The 14,668-nt window shown below is 54.7% G+C and overlaps 1 protein-coding gene across 2 annotated transcripts in view; it reads right to left on the bottom strand.

The window, feature by feature from the left end:
* NOL6 (nucleolar protein 6) overlaps positions 1-12,467 on the bottom strand; it is a 73,212-nt gene extending 60,745 nt beyond the window's left edge. The window contains exons 1-10 of one of the 2 annotated variants that reach the window (XM_074953878.1): positions 12,331-12,467; positions 9,797-10,018; positions 8,072-8,188; positions 7,380-7,559; positions 6,300-6,468; positions 5,069-5,203; positions 4,330-4,493; positions 3,455-3,575; positions 2,939-2,997; positions 2,509-2,610 (exon numbers count right to left, since the gene is read on the bottom strand). In XM_074953878.1, the coding sequence (XP_074809979.1) occupies positions 2,509-2,610; positions 2,939-2,997; positions 3,455-3,575; positions 4,330-4,493; positions 5,069-5,203; positions 6,300-6,468; positions 7,380-7,559; positions 8,072-8,188; positions 9,797-10,018; positions 12,331-12,387 (1,326 nt within the window). In that variant the 5' untranslated portion in view covers positions 12,388-12,467. Of the gene's footprint in view, positions 1-2,508; positions 2,611-2,938; positions 2,998-3,454; positions 3,576-4,329; positions 4,494-5,068; positions 5,204-6,299; positions 6,469-7,379; positions 7,560-8,071; positions 8,189-9,796; positions 10,019-11,972; positions 12,061-12,330 lie in introns of those variants that run through there. The other variant, XM_074953879.1, reaches the window with a different exon arrangement.
* Positions 12,468-14,668: the final 2,201 nt, after the last annotated feature.

Below are 14,668 nucleotides of genomic sequence, written 5' to 3'. Positions count from 1 at the left end.
TTGCTAATCAAGTTTAAGGTCTTGGTCCTTGTCATCACAGTGCTCCATGGCCTGGACCCAGGGTACCTAAAAGACCATTTACAGCTCCAGGACGAAGACCGTGGCTGACAACATCACTCCTCTGGCACAATGGAACTCTTGCTAATAAGGGTAAAGCTCGTCTGTGCAGGAGACGGAACCGTCTCTTGGGGCGATCAGAGACGGCAGAATGAACTGCCCCAGGAGCTAAGGACTATCACAAACATCACCACTTTCCACTCCAAGAGCAAGGAGCAAGTCTTTGATCTGCCTTCTCCAACATGAACGTAAGAACAACCACAGTGGGTCAGACCAATGGTCCATCTAGCCCAGGATCCTGTCTTCCGACAGTGGCCAATGCCAGGTTCAATGAACAGAACAGGGCTATTTTGAGTGATCCATCCCTTGTCGTCTAGTCACAGCTTCTGGCAGTTGGAGGTTTAGGGACACACAGAAGATTGGTTGCATCCCTGACCATCTTGACTAACGGCCACTGATGGGCTTATCCTCCCTGAACTTGGACAATTCTTTTTTTTAATCTAGTTATGCGTTTGACCTTCACAACATCCCCTTGTAACAAGTTCCACAGGTTGAGGGCGCAGGGTGAAGAAATACTTCCTTGCGTTGGTTTTAAACCTGCTGCCTGTTAATTTCCTTGGGTGACCCCTGGTTCTTGTATTAACATGAAGTGGTAAATAACACTGCCCTATTCATTATCTCCACACCATTCATGATTTTTCCATCTATGTGCCTCTCTGTTTCCCTTAGCCCCTCCAGTTCAGCCACTCTGGCCTCAGGCACAGGTGCTGGAACTAGGGATGTGGGGGGTGCTGCCACACCCCCTGGCTTGAAGTGGTTTCCATTATACACAGGATTCACAGTTTGGTTCAATGGCTCTCAGCACCCCCACTATACAATTGTTCCAGCACCCTGGCCTCAAGAGACAGTCCCATGTCTCTGAGGGCTATGAGGTGCTTGCAGTGTATGAACATAAGAATGGCCCTACTGGGTCAGACCAAAGGTCCATCCAGCCCAGTATTCGGTCAGCCAACAGTCACCAATGCCAGGTGCCCCAGAGGGAGTGAACCTAACAGGTAATGATCAAGCGATCTCTCTCCTGCCATCCATCTCCACCCTCTGACAAACAGAGGCTAGGGACACCATTCCTTACCCATCCTGGCTAATAGCCATTAATGGACTTAGCCTCCATGAATTTATCTAGTTCTCTTTTAAACCCTGTTATAGTCCTAGCCTTCACAACCTCCTCAGGCAAGGAGTTCCACAGGTTGACTGTGCGCTGAGCGAAGAACTTCCTTTTATTTGTTTTAAAGGTAACTGTACACGCTGCATTCGGTGCAACAGACGGGATCGCTTTCACTCTACTGCTGGACTTCTGCCTAGATTATTGTCACAGGTCGCTAGGCTCAGCATACAGCGCACACTATCCTTTTTAAACACACACACACACACACACACACACACACAGAGCAAGCAAGCACGCACACAACAAACTACCAGACAAACTCACCCCCAGGTTCACTCAGTCGCTCCTCCTTCACCTGGAGAACTCCCTCGCAAAACCCCTGCCCGCTAGCTCCTCTGGTCGCTTTGAAGCCAGCTTCTTAACCCCGTTCTCCCTAGGTTAGCCCCACTCCCTCATCACGGGATCCTAAAGGGGTTAAGGATCAAGGACAGCAGGCTAGAGCCTCATTAGTGAGCTCTCAGCCTAGGCAGCCGCTTGGCTCGGCACACGCAGCAAAAGGTGCATTTAACAGCAGCAACAACAAAAACCCTAGCAAAACAAGACACTCCTCCCCAGAGTGAGCAGTGTGTGTGGTGAAGAGGAGAGACCAGCCAACACACGACACACTAGTCACATTGCTTAGTGCGCTACTGGAAGGCTCTCAGATGCTACGGTGAAGAGTGTGATATGAAAACCGACATGGAATGGGAGAAAACACAACAGGGATAAGGGGTAGATGCTCATACTCGGATCCCAGCTCCTGTGAAAAGTACCTAAGATCTCCAATGACCACAAGCAGGCAGAAAGCCTGGTTCTACACAGTGTCAGAAGACAGCACTTTAAGCTGTACAGCAACCTCTAGAACCATGCTGGGACACTCACTTGATAGGAAGAGCACCACCTACAGAACCCCGTTCCTCTGAGGTCTCCCATCCCAGCACACACAGGGCCTCACCCTGTTTAGCTTGCTGGGCAGGACACAGCACAAGCAGCCAACGCACAAGCTGCATCCTTCCTACACTTGCTTGTCTGTAATACACTACAGCTGGGATAGAAAAGCCTCTGACTCTGAAAGGGGAGGGGCGTCCCAGGCAAGGGGAAATTAGCTCCTAGTACCAAACAGGCCTGTGCCAGGACAAAGCCACTTGGCAAGACCAGCCTGGAAACAGCAGGCAAAGAGAGCCTTATGGAGGAAAAAGAGGGAGGCGAGACTCTATGGGGCTGCCCATCCGTAACACTGCCAGTACCTGCTTGTACTTGCTAGCGGTCATGTCGGCACAGAGGTTCACCAACCCCGAGGGGTCCACAAAGACCACTTCGAACGCCTGGTGGAAGTCGGCCAGGGTGGGCTGGAAGAGAGAGCATGCGGCTTAGCACCCAGGAGCAGCACCCACAGAGATACACGCAGCAACAGACTCTGCACCACCCAGACCCTTAGAGTAACAGCAACTCGCAAACGCGGAGCACAGCCCATGTGCCATGCAGGCCATTCCCCTGCGCAGCACAGTGGGTAGGGGGGTATTTGCATCCCTGGACAGAGAAGACAAGGCACGGCAGTTAAGTGACTCGTCCACAGGCATACGCTCAGTCAACAGCAGAGCCAACAATAGAAGCCAGGTGCCCGTACCCCATCCTAGCCACCGGACCACGCTGCCGGGAGCCACACTTGCTCCTTACCAGCGAGCTGTCTGAGTCCTTTGACAGGCTGATCCCAGTTGCACTCAGGTCCGAGGTAGCTGCGAACAAAGAAAGGGTCAGTGCTCTGTGCTGGGGGGAGTATATCGTACCACACCTCAGGACTGGGCTGTAAAATACTCTCCCTGTACAGCCATTTAACCCTGCGGGTGAAGCTCAAGGCTGCATTTTGCTGTAAGTTTCCAGACCATCAAATCAACAGGACTGTCGTGGTTTCTTAACTCTCTCTCTAGAGATCAAATCACAGGGTGTCATCCTGCCTTCACCCTAGGGTGGGAGCTACAGAGGATCTGGCTGGTCTTGCTCAGAATTCTTATCCATCTGCCATAGGACATTTAACTGGGGATCCTACAGGGACAGAGGCACATCTGTCCTCCAGGCCCCTCCAAGCCCAGCCTTGGCTGCGTGGCACACTTAGGTTTATGCGCCAGCTTTACACCTTTGGGTTCTAGGTTCGGCTGTGATCCAAGCCAAAGGTGCTGCCATCGGGGAGCTCACCCAGGAACTGCAGAACGCTCCTCAGCACCTGGTAGCCGCTCATCCCCTGGCTGATCTTGTGCTTAGCCAGCAGGTAGGCAACCAGCATGGAGGCCATGAAGCCGTTGAGACACCCCAAGCCCTGTTGGGAGACAAGACACAAAGCTAGGGCAAGCTCCAGGCCTGCCCTGGAGTCACAGGCTGCCTTGGTGAATGCAACGGCAACTCCAGAGAGCCCGAGAGCACGCAGCCTGATTCCCTGCAGTGCCAGGCTCAGCTGAGTAACGACGCCAGCTTCGGCTGCCCTTCACCCAGCAATGCCGGCACGGGCACCCTTGCCTCTTGGACTGCTCCAGGGATCTAAGCGCCTTTCATCTTCTGTGGCTCCAAAACCCCTTCCCCAGGGAACCAGAACAGCCAGCAAGGGAACATGGCAGGGCCAGGCACTGATGCCAGAGACCATCACTGGACCCTAGACAGCAGACAGAGGGCCTGCCTGCCCCAGGGTGACACCCTGCCGTTCACACTTCCCCAGCCAGGGGAGCGAACCAATCGCTTGGACTGGTCTGAATGGAGCATCATGAGATCTTGAGGGACCAGGGACCAGACAGGGCCAGGAAGCTCAACCTCAATGGGGCAGCGACCCTGCACACCTTCCATTCCTATCTACAGAGCAGGAACCCGGGGGCAGGAGGGAGCTATTGGAGATCAGCGGGGAGCATACCAGGCTGGTGCGCCTCCCACACACACACACCAAAGGCAGAGTGGGCCAGGGACAACATGCCCCCGTCCCTTCCCCACTCCTCATGTGGGAATAAAAGAGGCCCGGCCCCACACACACACTGGGGTTGCAGGGGCAGAGCTGAGCAGGCCAGCCCATCCCCAGACGAGGCTACCTTGTCGAGCTCCCGCTGGTGCAGCCAGACTTTGAGGAGGGCGACTCCGTCCCTCATGCCGGGGAAGTCGGCGCCAGCGCCAGCGAGGAAGAGCAGGTTGGACTCCAGCCCCGTGTCACAGAGGATGGAGTTGTTGTAATGGGGAGTGGGGGACTCGGCGGCTCCTGGGGAGGGAACAAGGCAGCCCGACCCAATCAGACAAGTTACTGGCACTTTTAACCCAGTCGAACCCTCCGCATCCTTCTCAGTTAGAAACTCCCACAGAACCTGCAGCGCCACAAGGGGCTGGCTGCAGAACGTGACATCCCTTGCACCGGAGGACGGCAGCGGGGACTGGCTGCAGACTCGAGCTGGTGCTGCCTTGTAGCCTTCCCAGCTTTGCAGGGTGGGAGCAGCAAATTGCTGTTTCCCCATTGCGGTGGGAGAAGGTCTTAGCCAGACTGCAGCGAGCAGGGAAAGGAAACGGTGCAATGTGAGGGCAGACCCTCTGGTGACTCGATGCCCCTATATGGGGTGTACTGAGCCCACTGACCAGACAGGATCCAGCAGGGAATGCTGGTGGGTCCAGAGACCCTGCAGGGAGCGAAAAACCCACATACACACTCCCTCTCTCTGCTGCAGGCTACACCATGACCCCACCCGACAGGAAATTCAGCTCCCCTCCCCCCATGGCCTCTATCCCAGGATCAGCCACGCACCCAGCTCCCGCACACCCCAACTCTGAATGTCCCAGCCCTACCTTCTCCAGGGGAGCCCTGCTCCAGGAACCAGGCCGTCCGGACGTTGTTCTTGCTGGGGTACAAGCGACTGGGCTTGAAGAAGCCAGGGGCGGGGCAGGCATAAAGCCGGACAGTCACCAGCTTCTCGTCTTTACCTGCAAGCACCAAGGGGGAGCGAGGTCAGAGAGAGTGACACAGGTCAGGGGATTAACCCAGGAAGGGGCCACCACCCCCTTCTCCTTAGAGGGACGAGATCACCGACCTTTCCCTTTTACTCCTTAGAGCTCCCAGCAGGAGACTGAGACATTATCGGTAACGAGGACGATGAATCAACAGCGCTGACGATAACTCCTCCTAGTTGAACCTGCCCACGTCTCCAGCCACCCCGAACTCCCATCCCTGGGAGGGGCCAAGGGAAGGCACAGAACAACGCGTCTCTCATTCACCTTTCCTAGCCCCCTCTCGTCCTGCCCCCAATGCTCCGCCAATCACCCCTGGCTCTCCATTGCCGGACTTTGTGCCTGCAAGAGCAGGCCCTCAGCTTGCGACCCATGGCCAATGCAACGCCTGGCAGCGAGCGTCACGCCTAGCAGCGACGGCCCAACCCTAGGATTAACCTGGCTCCAAGGCCGGGGTGGGCCTCTTCCAGTTGGCCTGGAAAGAGTCATGGGCACAGAGGACGCTGCTCAAGCAGCAAGATAAGGGGGACCAGACGGGGTGCATCAGTGCTGCACACTGTGGCATTTCACTGGAGTCCCCACTGTTCTCCAGCCCTTTGCTAATGCAGCCAAACAAACCCCTATCTCCTGGAGGGCCCAGGATGACATTGGAAGGCCCATTCCCGCACCCCCGAATGCTTTGCCCAGGTGCCTGGGCTACTTCCAAAGTCTTCAGCCCCCAGAGCAACCCGGTCCCATTAGTGCCTCTGCACTGCCAGTTCCTGTTGATCGCTCTAGTCTGTGAGGCCAGGAGTCCAAGCCCGGCTCCCGGAGTGATTCACATCAATGTCGATTCCAGGCCAGTTTTCTTCCCAGCCCCATGTCCTGTTCACACAGGTACCAGTCTCAGACCCTTGGGCACAGCCCTGCCAGTGATATGGGGTGGGGGTTGCAGCAAGCACACAGACCTGGCATTGCTCGATGTGATGGCGCCACCGAACTATGCAACTTCACTGACAAGGTGAGAGGAGCCCTGGGGATCAGGAGGCCCTAGGGGAATGACGGGTGGGTGGGGAGTTCATAGACATGGTACCTTGAGGCTGCAGGAGCAGGATCGGCTTGAGATGGTTGCTGTTCATGTATGTGAATCGCACGCTGCCAAAGAGCTTTTCCTTGGAGAGGTGCTGAGCAATGTGGGCCAGGTACAGGGCTCTCTTCCGGTGGTATCGCTGGTTCAGGTTGTCTTTGTCCTGGAGGATTGCCTGAGCAAGAAGGGGACAGAAGAATCATCTCTGATGCTTCCAGAGCCCACTTCAGCCCAGCACACATGCCCCTCTCTCCTCTGTAGACATGCAGCCACCTCTGGGGTGAGAAAGTGACAGGCAGAGAAACAGCACTGCAGAACGAAGAGCCATCCACTCCAGCTCTAACAGTGCCAGCAAACTGCAGCCAGCCTGCCAAGCATTAGCAGACCGCATGCCTCCTGCAGGGAAGTGCAGAGCTATTCGGCTGACTCACCCTGACAGCCAGCCCAGGTGGGTCACTTTAGCTGAAAGCCAGGCACATAAAAGGCAGAGTCGTTCTGAGGAGCGAGCTGAAAAGAGGGACAGGAAGTCCTGGCACGGGAAGCGCTCTTATGCGAGTTCTTGGCATATAACCTACTACAAGTGCAGGTGAATGGTGCAAAGGCTTCACCTGCTCTTTGACACAGGCTCAGGAGCAGGCCAAGGGCAGGCCACATGGTGGCTAAGGAAGCCAGATTAATGCCAATGAGTTTGGGTGCAATGGAAAGGCCCAGTCCCTACCCCGGCAGAGGGAGCAGACAGGAGAAAGGGACAGGTTATCTGGAAATCAAGCAGCAGGAAGCTTTGATCTGGTTAGACTGGGAGAAGCGGGGACAATGGAGTCCCCGTGGGATGAGGTCCAACTCCCTTAACTTCAGGCACAAAGCAAGGCCTGAGACCGATGTATCATCTGATCTAAACCCTGAACGGTAAGCCTGGCACATCAGATAGAGAATCCGGGACCTGCATGCACTGGGCATCTTTACCCTGTGAAAGCACTCAGCGTAAACCTTCTACAGGACAAGACATCGGCCATGGAACACGGGAAGTTGCAGGCTCAGCTGTGGCACCATACCAACCCCACGCCTACCAGGGGTGCTTGGACTCACCCGGGGCATCGTCACTGCCAAGTCCACATTGATCTCCGGCTTGATGCATGTGCCCAGCAGGTAGCTCCCCACCACCGTCACCGTGGCTGGCGGCAGGAAGCGGAACTTCCCCTTTACGCTGGAAGGCACCTGGAGGAACGGAACCTTCACATCCTTTGGGAGCCAGGACTGGTCGGCGAGCTGTGGAAGGCAGGGAGGGGGGTGAAGAATAGCTCCAGATCCCAGCAATGGCTGAGCTCACCCAGGTACGAGCAGGGCTCTGCCAAGTGAGCTGGGACTCGGTCACCCACCAAAATACTGCTCAGAGCATCAAAGGGGGAGTGTAGGACCCTGAACCAAAGGCCGTAACTCAGTGGCTGGACACGGGTCCTGCAGGGATTCCCCCTTTGTTTCACAGTCCTCTCTCCTGTATTCTCTACCATACGTATATACATCCCAGCCATGATATCCATGGACCCTACAGCTACAGGACCCTACAGGGTGGGGAGGGCAGGATCTATGCACCCCAGAAACATTCTCCGGAGGGGGAACAGCAGTACACCCAGCAGGGCTGGAACCGCTGCACCACTCGGCTGAGTCATAAACACGACTTGTGAAACACAAAGGGCAAAGCCGGTTGGAAGTGGCTCATTGCCAGCACTGCTAGTTTGTAAGACAGCCCCGTCGCCTCCCCCGGCCGCCCCAGGACATACATCGGTTTCCAGGGTCTCTGGGACAGCACTCAGCAGGGTGTTGATTTCGTGGAGGAAGGCATCGATCTTCTGCTTCTTCTTCTCCTTTAGCTTCACCTCCTTCAGCAGCTCCTCGATCTGCAGAGAGAAGGGGAGACTGTGAAGGGCAGCCTCAGCAATGGAAATCACTGCTGACTTTTATCCTGCCCTTCAAGGGGGATTCCCAGTCAGGACCAGAGGGTAACGCTCTCTGTAGGGTAAGACGGGAGCTCCCAGCCCCTCTCAATGACTCCTCTATGCCAGGTAGGTTTCTCCAGCACCCGGACATACGGGTAATATGGTTGCATGATACCAAATACGAATTATTCTCCTCCAAGGGGGATCCTCCACTGGCCAGTGGTAATTCATGTCAGTCCCCGTGCTGCTGTTAATTGCTAAGCAGCACGAAAACTTACAAGTGTCAGTTCCGCTCTTGTTTGATGCTTACCCAGAACAAACGGGTTCAACTGACATCAGTTTCACTGTGGCTGGGAAGCGTGAAGGGAAAGAATCCCTGCTACAGCAAAAGACACTGCAGCATCCAGGAGCTAGGGCTGAGACGTAGGTGTGGGCTTGCCTGCCCAGCCATCAAGCTGGCACAGAACGTGGCTCAGAACTGCTCCTCTTCAACTGAGGGCGTTTAAGGTCAGAAGAGATCCTCAGATCATCTACCCTGACCGCCTGTCTATTGCAGACCATTAAATTTCACTCACTTAGCCCTATACTGAGCCCAATAACATGCATATATACTTTTCAGTTTTCCAGCCAGGGTTCATGCGGGGTTTGAACCCAAGGCCTCTGAGACCACAAACACAAGACAAACCGCTAGGCCATCGGGCCATTTTATCTAGCTCTGCAAATTCTACAGCAAATGCACATTCCTACACTTCCAAAACACTGTCCAATGCCTCCCCACCCCCAACAGGCAAACGTGTCCCACCCACACCCGAGGCATCCCAGTGCACTATCCACAATGCCAGGCACACGTTCAGCACTCACTCATAAAGTCAAGCCAATGTCCAAAGAGCAGCCAAAATCAAGGGCCTCCCCAACCACCTTCTTCCCCCAAATGGAGGCCCTGATCCTGCAATTAGGTTCCCCTAGTGCTGACCCATGGGACATTGCGGAACCCCAACAGGAGAAGCAGAATCCAAAGCTCGGGACCCTGCACTTCGCTTGACGGTAGAAATGTGCAGATAGAGAGGGCTCAGCAGCAGTGCTTCTAGCAGGAACAGTCTTGTGATCTCATCATGAAAACTACCATCTCAGGCACAAAAATCTATTTCAAAAATTCGGATCCCCCAAAATTAAGGCTTTTTTTGCCAAAATTTTCATACATTTTTCAGCCAGCGCTACTGTCTACCCATCATGCTGCAGGTGAAGAATCAGTGAATCGTTTGTTCTCCCGCTGAAAATGAAATCACCCCAAATGAACAAACCCATCAAATTTCCTTTCAGTGCTGCCGCCAGAGGCTCAATGGTGCCATTATAAGGTGCCATTATACAAACTGGAGAGAGATCAAGGGACTCACTCCATGGTAGCGGCCGAACCGGGACTGGAGCTTGGCAGTTCCCAGTGCCGTAATCCACCTGCTGCTTCCCAAGCCTCCCCAATCCCCAACACACATTCCTGGCTGGAAAGAATCGGGCTGCCGGGTCGAATGCAGCACAAAGTGGGTCCTATTTGACTCCCTGGCTTCTCCTGACCTGCAGGCGGAGAAGGCTGGAATGGAAGAGGTTCTCCGTCTCCTTCAGTTGGTTCAGCTCCTCATTGGTGGGCAGCTTGTACAGATCAGCCCGGCTGAGTTTCACCTGTTTCACTACGCCCTCCGGGGCTGAAGCCCTTTTCCTTCCCTGGGCTTTGCCTTTCTTGGGGAGATCCTGATTCTCCTCCTGTGTCTCCATGTCTCCCTCCGCATTGTCAAACACCTGTGATGACATAAACAAGCCGATCAGAAGCCATGCAGATCTGATCATAAATGCCATTGGGAGAAAGCATGAGTCACCAAAGCAGAGTCAGTAAGAAACCTCAAGGTTGGGTGGGATTCAGCCCAGTTCCTAATGGGTAAGGGACCTTAATACCCAAGCCACCTCCAGGACTGGCACCCACAGACCCACCATAGAATAGTCTAGGACGAAATGGGCCATGGAGACTGAATGAAATTCTCTGCCTTACACAAGAGGGTTGAAGCACAGCCAGCATGAGATGGAGAAGCTGGCACTGCCCCGGGAAGGTAATTTATATACCCAATCAGACTATCAAATGTCTTTTACTTCTTACCCACAGCCTTGCCCTCTGAAAAGTGCTTTACAAACAAAAACACCCTGGAGAGGTCAGTAAATGCTATCCCCATTTAAAGAGGGGGAAACTGAGGCACTGAATTTAAAAGAAGAGTCACTTCAGACTATCTTCCCTATTAGTGCTCCAGTTACGAACACCTTGGGAACGGAGGTTGTTCGTACCTCTGAAACGTTCCTAACTCCGAACAAAACGTTACGGTTGTTCTTTCAAAAGCTAACAACAGAACATTGACTTAACACAACTTTGACACTTTACTATGCAGAAAAAAATGCTGCTTTTAACCATCTTAAATTTAAATGAAACAAGCACAGAAACCGTTTCCTTACTTTGTCAACTCTTTTTTTATTCAAGCTTTCCTTTTATATTTTTAATAGTTTACATTTAACACTGCACTGTATATTTTTATTTTTATTGGGGGGAGGGGGCCGCACGCGTCTCTGCTGCTGCCCGATGGCGTACTTCCAGTTCCACACAAGGTGTGTGGCTGACCAGTCAGTTCGTAACTCTGGCGTTCAAAACTCTGAGGTGCCACAAGTTCTCCTGTTCTTTTTGAGGCTCTGCTGTACGTGTCGCAACTGTGATCACAGTTACTCAAGTTAGAGGAAAAACAGCAAGGAGAGGTTTTAGCTGGTTTTCTTTCTGCATTGGCCAACTGTGCGTGTTGTGTGTCTGTGTTTGGATACCACAGTGCTTAAGCACTTCACACATTTTTAGTGTCTTTAGTGATGAGGTAGAACAGCGCTGTCATCCTCACCATACAGATGAGGAACTGTGGCACACACTAAATCACTCACCTAAAGGTCACACAGGAAGCCTGGGGCAGTGCAGGGAATTGAATCCAGGCCTGGGCCTAGCATCCTAACGGTTGGCTCATCCTTCCTCTGTAAAGTACTTTGGGATCTTTCAGAATGAGAGGTAATTCTGCATGGACTAGACGACCTCCCAAGATCCCTTCCAGCTCCAGCTCTTTGTAATATGTAGGCCCACATCTAGAGAGGCAATGCAAGTTACTCCACATTGCACTCACTTACCAGGATGTTTAACCCAGAGCAGAAATGGAGAGTCAAGAAACCCAGTGCTGGGAAGAATTTTGCCTGCCAGGCCAATGATTCACTAGCTGCCTTTGTCTAACAACTAATATAATAAGCCACACACACCATATCAGTTAATACCACGGACGCACTGCAGCCTCACCACACGGCTTGATCTGGGGCTTTTCAGGGCAAGCTCCTCTGGGCAAGGATTTGTTTCCTTTCCCCTGGCACAGCTACGGTGACAGTGCCGGGAGGCGTCGGCAGACTGCCTGAGTTTTCACTAACCACACGGACCCCACCTGAGCGCCAACCCCAGGCCAGGCTCCCGCAGCGTGTTCAAGCAGGACAACTCGCAGGATCGGGGCCACACGCCGCAGCCCCCGGGCACCTTCCCCCGGGGTTACGAAGCGCAGCATCCCAGCAGCGGGGTGCGGGGAGGTTACTCGGTTCAGGGTGACGGGGGCGGGGGGATTTCCCTGCTCCCCCCACCGCCAGGATTCCTTCCCCCCCAGGTAGCCCCAACCCACGCCCGGCCGGGGCCTCTCACACCCATTCGCGCGGCTGAAGAGCGAACGTTTCCCTTCTCGGTTCCAGGTCACAACACGCGGCAGCCGATCCCCCCCCGCCCCGGGCCCAGCGACGGGGGCCCGGAAAATACCCCGCTCCAGGCCAGGCGGGGACATGACGCCGCCGCCGCCGCCGCCGCCGCCCCGCCCGGGCCGTGTCTCGCCCGGGCTGGGAGGAGACCCGGCTCTGCCTCCCCCCCCCCGAGCCGGAAACGTCTCCCCACAGACAATGGGGGGAGGCCGCCAGGCCCGGGGGGGGAGAGTGACGACGAGCCCCCAAGGCGGGCTGGGAAGATGGGGGTGGAGGGGGCGTGGAACCCCGGTCTCCCCCGGCCCTACCCGCTCGCCGCCGCCGCCGCCGCCGCCGCCCGCGGCCGCTCTCGGCTCCAGCTTCATCTCCGGCGGCTGCCCTCACGCGGACAGCCCGCCGAGCCCCACGTGGAACGCAGCCGCCCCTGCTGCCGCCGACACCCGCCCCCTTGGCCGCTCCCGATTGGCTCAACGGGCGACTCCTCTCCTCTGATTGGCTAATTTGGCCCCCCGGCTCTGTGTTGTCCTCTTAGCCCCGCCCACGGGTGCCGGCAGCAATCAGCACGCTTGCCTGAGAGAAGACAGAAGGCTTCTGCCGCGCTCCTCCCCCGATTTACGGCAATTTCGCGACTTTGGGGGGAGTTTTTCAGCAGCCGGCGGTGCCGGGCGTCATGGCGCTTTACGGGAGCGGGGGGGCCTGGCTGGGTAGGGGCTTGGGCCCAAGCGAGCCCCACTTAGGGGCGGGGTGGTGCTCGTGGGCTGCTCTGGGTCCCCTTCCAGCCCCCTGTGGCCACCCTCCCAGGGCTCACCCCAGGTCCCTGTAGCCCCTTCTGCCACCCCCGGGCAGGCCCCTCGCCCAGCTGGGAGCTGGGCCGCCCTGAGACCAAACGGGGCCTGGGGTTGGGTGGGGAAGCCCTAGCGAAGAGCACCCGCCCCTGTTGGCGCGACCGGGCCAGGTTACGCCAAGGGGCTGAGGTTAGGCCAAGGAGCGTGGGGGCAGGGCGGTCTGCTCTTCAAAATGGTGCCCCCCTCCACCCCATGCAGCATGACCAGGCATTTGCCAAGGGAACGAGGTCTCTTCGTTCCCAGAAGTACCAGAGCGTCGGCGTTCTGGGGATGCGTGAACCGCCTCCCTATACCTCCGCCTCGCCTCCTGCCAGTGCCCACGCGGTAGGGCCAGAGGGTTGCCGCCCATCCCGCTGGGCTGGAAGCTGCCCTGCTGGAAATGCCAGCGGCTCTGCTCGAATCCTTTATCTGATCCCTCGGTTCCCGCGAGAAGAACCACAGTCCCGGGCACCGCTAACAGTGTTGCCAACTCTCATGATTTTATCATTCACCTCATGATATTTGAGGTTTTCCTTGATGCCCTTGCTCCTAGAGGCAAGTGATTACATGGGACGCGCAGCTTTCTTTTAAGAAAAGCAAGCAAGCCAGTTCCTAGCCTTCCCAGTTGCACAAAAAAGCCTGAAAATGTGAACCAAGGGCACCCTAATAAAAGAACCTAATGATTTTTAAACCAATATTATGATTTTTGGGAGCCCAACATGATTTGTTAATGCTTTGGAGTTGGGAATCCTGCGTCTAGCCCCACAAACCTGTTTATTTCATGCTGAAATTTAGTTGTTTTTTGGGACCAGAAAGAGTATGTCTATACTGCAAAAGAACACTCATGGCAGCAAGTGTCAGAGCCCTGGTCAACTGATTTGGTCTCATGGAGCTCACACTACAGGGCTGAAAATAGCAATGTAGATGTTCCACTCGGGTTCTGAGACCCACCTGCCCCACCAAGTTTTCAGAGCCCAAGTAGAAACATCTACACTGCTAGTTTTAGCCCCATAACACAAGCCAAAGTCAGTTGAACTTGGCTCTGAAAATTGCTGCTGTGGGGTTTTTTGCTGTGTAGACATATCCGGAGAGCCACTTGCCACTGGAACTTCCCACAGGGTCCCCTAATTTAATCCACATGAGATCCCAGAAACCACATTTATGAGACACATAGGCCTCAATCATTTTCATCAGATTTTCAAGAGAAAAGAATGTTTACTAAATGGGCTAACAAATGTATTGGACTCAGATTTTCAATCCAGTATCACGTGTTATGTGATATGGGAGGTATCTGTATCCAGAGGTTAGCTAAGGTTCGGGTTTGGTGCTAAACAAAGGCATCAGGTTGGGTTCATAGTGGATGGTGCCAAATTCTCACCAGAAAGTCTTATGAGATCTTGGCCATATATAGGACTCTTGCAAGATCAGCTGCAATTTGCAAGATTTTCACCATTCTGGGCAATATCTAAACTGGGGCAGGCAAGCAGCATGGCTGCCCTGGGTGCCAACTTCCAGGGGGCACTGAACTGCTGTTGCCACTGGGCTTTTTTATTTATTTATTTCCCTCTGCTGATTGGCCAGTTGTGTGTGGTGGGTGGTTGTTGTTGGTTTGCCTTGGCTGCTGTGAGAGGGGTGTCGAAAACATTTACCACCCTGGCTAGGGCGACGCCTGAGTCCAGAGTGCTGATGAATAGGAGCCAGGACTGGGAGTCAGGAAACCTGGCTCTAGGCCCATCTGTACTATTAACTGCTGCGTAAGCTTGGCCAAGTCACTTCGCTGTTTTCAGTCCCACCGATTGTTTATTTCAATTATAACCTTTTG

The sequence above is a fragment of the Natator depressus genome, chromosome 5, assembly GCF_965152275.1.
Source record: "Natator depressus isolate rNatDep1 chromosome 5, rNatDep2.hap1, whole genome shotgun sequence".
Classification (NCBI taxonomy): domain Eukaryota; kingdom Metazoa; phylum Chordata; order Testudines; family Cheloniidae; genus Natator; species Natator depressus.
Note: the sequence above shows the minus strand (reverse complement) of the source record. Positions and strands in the feature narration are given on the sequence as shown.